Raw genomic sequence first — 6,994 nt, forward strand, 5'->3', positions numbered from 1 at the left:
CGAGCGGCTGCGTGGTGCTCAGTTGCCGACTGAGACTGAGGTTCGACAACCAGCAAGAATTTTATTCCCTTCCCTGTCTTAAGCTTCTTAACAGAACTTCTCCCATTTCAAGTTGACTCCTTTTTGAAGTTGAGCACTGTCACAGAACTTCTTGGGTTTTGCTGTTCCAGTATGAACACTGATTTTATACTGTGGCCATACGTACAGGAAGGTTCTCTGAAATAATTTGAATAACCAGCCACAAACCAATTAAGACCAAGCAATACCTAAACTATTTGTCTTCACACCGCACTCCAACAGGAGTCACCCAATCCCCAGTCTACACTAGAAAGTTCCCCTTTACCATTACATTTCCTGAAATGATATTTCACAGCATTTCTGACCATTCTAAGAACGTTCTACTCGCTATTGAACGGACCAGCTGGTTAATCAAGCTATCTTTTTTTAGTAACGCTAAAACTTCAACTCATATGAACTCTGCATTATTCGCTTACACAGTTATCAGTTTCAAAATAAGCTTCCATTCATACAGGACCACTATTTTACTGGCACAGACTATTCAGTCATTCCTGTTTACATTGTCCTGGGGTTCAAAAGACTGTCTTCTGCCTACCAAATTTCTGAGGTATTGATATACTAGGCATATAATTTAAAGTCAGGCACTCTAGTTCCCTCATCTTATTACAAAAATATTTAGCACGTATGCTAGCAGAGATTCATTTTAATTTTGTATTGTCTGTGCCTCATTTGAATAACCTTATGAGTAGTAACACTATTCATTACTATCTCTTATGTAAGCTTCTACTGCTCCTGACCTATACTTTGCTCAAGGATATAATATTCATATGAATTCTTCCTAGAATATACGTCAATCTAAGTTGTATGTTCTTGTGTACCTTTTGGCATTAATTTTAAACTAAAAGGCAGAAGAAAAAGATTACAGAGAAGTTCAATCATAACTCACAGCTTGGGGGTGTGTGTGTCCCCCGCAATAAAACACACTTCTGTTTCCGATGACTTCCCCAGCTCCAATGAACCTCATCTTCTAAGCCATATAGCAAGACCTTGCCTTGTCCAGAGCATGATCCTAGTAACACTTCAAAAAATACAGGGAAGATGCTAGCCTTCTCTTCCCTACCAACCAGCTTAAGTTTTCCCTCCAGAACCTTTCTCCTGACTCTTCCTTTGTTGCTGGAATCCAGCAACAGTTAAAGTTTCTTGAGGCTTTTACACCTGGATCTCAAAGCTCCATGCTGTCCCCTACAGTATCACATATCCAGCTGTCTCTGTGTCTGAGCTTTCTACAGTGTTCATCCACTCAATACCTTCCAGTATCGCAGAGGAGGCTCTTGGGGTGGAACTGCTATTACAGAGACAGCATTTCTGTATGACACTTCGTAGATTCTCCCCTGTAAGGCGCTCTCATTCTTCTTCTACTGCAGATGCTACCCACCTGGTCTTTTCTGGGATCCTTTTTACTATAGCACATCCAAGTCCTCAAATAGTTCATAGTTCCTGTGACTAAGGTTTCAGATTCTGTATTTATACACTTAGCCATCTGAAGAGCATATTTAATTTTATAACCAAAGATTCCTACTGAAATGACCACCATTCTCACACACTCAGATAGCACCAGGTCACAGAAAGATATATTCACATAAATAAAATTTTTGCATCACTCTCATTTTTGAGAACTTAACGTATTTCTTCCTTGGTGTTAAAGCTGGCTAGGTTGTGCACCTGTAACTTCTATATCCAATATTCTTAGCCAAAAAAGAAACTCATGCAGTTCTGCAGAAGCAGGATTTTTTTTTTAACAGACTTGCATCACAAGTTTTACAGTTGTACTGGCCCACATTTAAGTGGCTGCAGAGCTGAGTTTTGCCCCTCCCCCCCTTTTTTTCTTTTTGACTTTTGCACTTAGCAGACTTCTACTTTTCCATGCATATTACAATTGGTATAGGAAAGGGCCTCTTTACTTGACTTATATTCTGATTTCCATCATCACAGCAATTTATCGATTGGAGTGTTTAACACATGCATATTCTTAAACACTGTAAGTGTTTTTACACTTCATCTGAAATCTAAGTTAGGCCTCACAACCACTTTGTAAACTCAGAGAAGCAGCTATGGACTAGTAAATTCTCATGGACTGGCTGCACAGCTGAAATTTGTTTGTTTTTTTTTTTTTAAATTTAACTTTTTCTGTATGGTAGTTGAGAATCTTCAAGCAGTGCTGTTCTGAACCTGCCAAGTGTCTTAAAAGCCAGGCTACATATGGATCTTTTTCTTTCTTGCTAGGATATATTCTGGCTACAGGAGTTAAGTAGAGAAACAGTACTATGTCCCTAATGAAATGTGCTTTTTCATATGAAAATAGAAGAATTCTACTCAACGTAAATATCTGGTCTTCACTGCCTATGCATGCCATCTGAGAGCAAAGGAGTGAGCACTGAATGGTTGACAAACGTACTATGCAACTACTTCAACACACTCATTTTTCAAGAGTTAACATTTTACCTTTTTATGCAAGTAACATGCTTAATAATAGGAATAATGTCATAGGAAAGTTATAATTTACTCATAGATTTATCACTATTTCAAGTACATTAAAAAAACAGGTACTATACTTAAGTTTTTAAACAAAACAATACTAGAATCCATTATCTCTGGAATGGATCACATTCATTATATTCACGAGTACTCACTTCTCCACCCAGAGTACAGAAACTATTTTTACACCCATCTTCTGTGCTTTTCTCCATGTAGCCAAACGTCCGTCTTTGAAGACTACATGGGTCACATGCTTGTTCAAAGTTTTTGAAACCTGCAGAAGTACACAGAGAGCTCATCTTTAAGTCTGATAATCAGAAAATGCTAATGAAACTACCTAGTGGAGTCTGTTTTTAATGTATAAACCATTAGTGTAAAAACTTATTCTAAACATTATGCCAAGGACTCTTTTGATCTTTTCGTCTTCGCAAGAAGCCTCAAGCAATCAAAACTCAAGTCTCATTAGTCAAGCCAATGCAACTGGCTAAAGTAGCCTTTTGTTTTCAAACTTCTTTTCTCTAAGTTATCATTTTCATCTCCCTACTCTAGCTGTATCACTAATCTTACAACATTTTTGTTTATGTAGCCCAACATAATTTCTTATGCAACACCCAGTACAGAAAGTAGTTGCCACTATCCAAAGAAATGCCAAATTACATTTTTTTATTTAGCAAAGAACTCACAGGCTTAAAGAGTACAGCTAATCTCATCCTTTAAACTAATTCTCATCAATAAAGATCACTTAGTTTTGAGGGAAGGCTGAAGCTACTAAAAAAAAAATTATATGAGAACACTTTAAAAAGTGAGAAATACAGAAAACTTAAGTCAGTACAACAAATATCATACCTGACATTTTCATTGCATTGTACAACTGATCAAATCTTCAGTTATCAGCCTTTACTGACAACTAAGTGATAACGTTTTTAATTCTAGATACTCCATTCTTCACAACCAAAGTTTCCTTTTGTGGAGACTAAACATCCTACACATAAAACTTTTTTCAGTTGTTGTGAATGTTGACATGGTGAGATCAGTAGAATTCATATTTTACAGCAGCATCTTCCCAGCACAGCCAAATGGAAATAGCTGTGTAGCTTTCTGGTGTGCTCTCAATTGCATCACTATACTTGGCTCCCAACATGTTGGATTTACATTTGGCTTTAAGAAAACTACTCAGCTTTTCAAAAAATTTCTAGTGGCAAGCTGATTTATTGCTTCTTGGAAGACAAAAAACCATGATATTTAAGTATCTAGGTATACAGGACCAATGAATCTCTTTCAGAATAAGTTATGACTCCAGATACAATTGCTTACTCGCTTATGCTAGTATCCGGCTCACAGCCCACGTCCTAAGGAGACAGATGCTTGATATAGCTTTGCCTCCAAATTATGGACGAGCACCACCTTAAACCTCCCTCTCACCTCTCCTGTCTCCTCCCTTACCCTGGACGTCCTCTGCTGCTCACCTGACCTTAGCTTGAGATGTCTCAATCAACAATGTAGTGAAAAACTAATTTAGAATTTTCTTTCCTGACAGAGTGAGCCAAGGCAGTTTACTATCATGTGCTCAGCCCAATAAAAGGGAAGGAAGTGTCTGGAATAGTGAAGAGGCAGGACCACCCCTTTTCAGTCATAGCGATCTGCTAAATAGGCCCATCTGTATCATCTACCTATACCCTTCACCATATCCAGCTACTTTTTGATCAACTTGAGGAATTTTGAAGCCTTATGCTTTGTCATATTTTCTGTGAGAAAAGCCTAACATCATCAGAATTCCATAGATCTGATCGTACAGCACAAAAGAACAAGAAATATTTCTTACTCAATTTATTTATGGAGAGTTGCATTTCCTTTCATAATAAAACCAGTTTTTCTACTGTTCTGTCACACTATCTCAGCTAAATTCATACAGAAAGGGAGGCTTTGGGGAGATTAGCAAAACTTCCTAAATTACAGTAAGATAAACCTAAACATGGCCACTTAAAAAGCACGGGGAGTTCATGCAAGTGTTATTTAGAGCATGATGTGGGCTGTAAAAATCTCCATTAACTGGTAATAATGTGTAAGAAGGGAAGATGCCAGTTTGACTTTGGTCTTTGATTGAAATTTCACAGCTGTCAATTAAACATATTTTGCACCTACAAGTCAACTATACTTGATATGGAAAAAATCACTGAGACGTTAGATGTCTCAGATATATTTTTACTAGCACTTTCTGGAGTTGAACCACATTTGTAGGAAAGTGAATGGAAGAATGAAATGTCATGGTCCTTGGGTTAGAAAATATTGTAGTAACAACAGAGCAGCTGCCTACAAGTTAAAGAAAACAAAACAACACAAGGTACATGTAAACTACAGGTTTTCAGCACTTAGATTTGGTTTGCCCACAGCATGTGGCAAGCCCAATACTTCACAACAAATGCATGCTACCATATTAACGTACAAAGAGGTTTATAGATATAGGGAAGCTTTAAATGCATTTCCCATCTGTCAATAATAAGAATTTTAAAGCACATTTGTCTATTCTCAGGTCTGTGATTATCTTCCTTCCTGCACTTTAAAAACTCATACTGTGAAGAAATATACATGACAAGCAGAACAAGCAAGCTGGTTTGTAATTAAGAGCTTTCCTATTCTATATATTCCAAAATAGTTTCCTTACTTTTGCTCCCATATCAAGAAGTTGCTGTTCAAAGGTTTTCGAGTAATTTTCTGTTCTGTTAGATGACCAAACTTCCACAAATGCAGATATATCTGGATCAGAAGAGAAAAAACAACAAACAGCTGATGAAGTATATACTACGGTAAAACTGGTTAAACTGCCTTTCCAACAAAATTTTGCCTTTCTACATATTGTATTTGGTAGCAAGTATAGCTTTTAATAATCAAAGTATCACATGTTAGCAGCAGAATGTTCTTTCTAGAGTATTTCTGTCCCTTAAATTAGTTGTAATGGAACAAACTTAGAAGTTTGCCACTAATTACACAACTTTTCACTTGGTCTATTTAAAACACACTACCAGCTTAACAAGCAATGCAGTATCTTTATGTGACTGCTTACCCTTATCATTGATCACTGCTAATCTTCAGGTTAATAAAAAATTTTTGGACAAGTTGATGTAACACAAATTACAGAATATAATTAAATAAATGTAATGGAATTATTCCTTCCCCAAACCCCCAAAAACTCTGCAGAAATCTTACTTAACCATTTCCAATTGACTTAAAATTCCACCTTATTTATACTGAATCACCCCAAATTGAGTACATATCACAGGGGCTAATACAATTTCATGTCAGCTGCTTACGTAACTTTAGTTATATCGCATTTAAAGTAGCTTCCTTTATGAACCAGATTAATAATCTCTTCAAGGAATGAAGTCAGCCTTGGTTGAGAAGGTCTTTAAACAAACCCAGATGTAATGACATGGAGGGATAAGCAAATCAAACTCATAACAATCCCTTCATTAATTTTACTTAGGACGGGCACTAAAGTGACCTACAGCTCCATCGGCCATACCAATTGCCCATTCTGAATGATGAATCAGGAAAGTTCCAGAAAACTGGAGGAACGCCGGTTCACCAAAAACCAACTTTACACAAACTGCAGGCCAGACAACTCTCAGAACTCATGAATAAAATTGAAAGGGTCACTTTAAAAGGGTCATCCTTGGCAAGCATTGCTTAAGTATCTTAGTTACTACGTATGTCCCTCTGATTCATTATTATGTAGTGTCATCTGTCTTCTTTCTAAATGAAAACCAGAATAACACTCCAACAGTAGTACTTTTATAAAGATTAACATTTTTATAATTGCTAGAAATACTTTTAACATACAAGAGAAATATGGAACATAAAACACCTCCTTAGCCAAACCACAGGGAAAAATCTTATTATCAGTACTATGACTTCAGATATACATGGGAACTTAAGACAACTCTACTCCAATGCGCTTTTAATTGTGTTCATTCTACTACTGGACCAGGGCAGCTTTTGCCAGTTGCTTTTTTCCTTCATTGCTCTATTGTGAAAAATATTGCACTTGCATTCGAAAAAACAATACCTTCCTCTTACATCAAATATTTTAGAACCTTCATAGTTACAATTCTCCCAGAAAAACAGGTTAGAGCATTTCAGTGAAGGTCAAACTAGGAACTTAGAGGAACATTACTTCAAAGCTGCATGCACCTGCAGTAGGATCAAAGGTGTATTTTACAATAATTAGCCAATTTTAGCTAATCAAATATACTGCAACAAAAGACAAGGCTCTTTGTAGTTCTTCTACAGTGGATGGAAAGGAAAATGAGGGAGGGTTTGGAGCTTTTTTGAACTAGAAGAGCTCTGAGTAGAGCTCCGTTCTTGTGAAGGGCAACTCATGCTACAAGATCTCAGAGAAGGCGGTTACAGTGGGGAAAATAAACATCAGAAGGCCACCTAGCGA

General features: G+C 37.0%; 1 protein-coding gene across 1 annotated transcript in view; it reads right to left on the bottom strand.

The window, feature by feature from the left end:
* The window catches only part of MCPH1 (microcephalin 1), a 142,740-nt gene extending 136,656 nt beyond the window's left edge, over window positions 1-6,084 (bottom strand). The window contains exons 1-3 of the mRNA XM_019474453.1: window positions 6,057-6,084; window positions 5,216-5,307; window positions 2,709-2,827 (exon numbers count right to left, since the gene is read on the bottom strand). Of these exons, the coding sequence (XP_019329998.1) occupies window positions 2,709-2,827; window positions 5,216-5,307; window positions 6,057-6,084 (239 nt within the window). The remainder of the gene's footprint in view (window positions 1-2,708; window positions 2,828-5,215; window positions 5,308-6,056) is intronic.
* Between the last annotated feature and the right edge of the window lie 910 nt (window positions 6,085-6,994).

This window comes from Aptenodytes forsteri, unplaced genomic scaffold (genome assembly GCF_000699145.1).
Source record: "Aptenodytes forsteri isolate BGI_AS27 unplaced genomic scaffold, ASM69914v1 Scaffold100, whole genome shotgun sequence".
Classification (NCBI taxonomy): Eukaryota; Metazoa; Chordata; class Aves; order Sphenisciformes; family Spheniscidae; genus Aptenodytes; species Aptenodytes forsteri.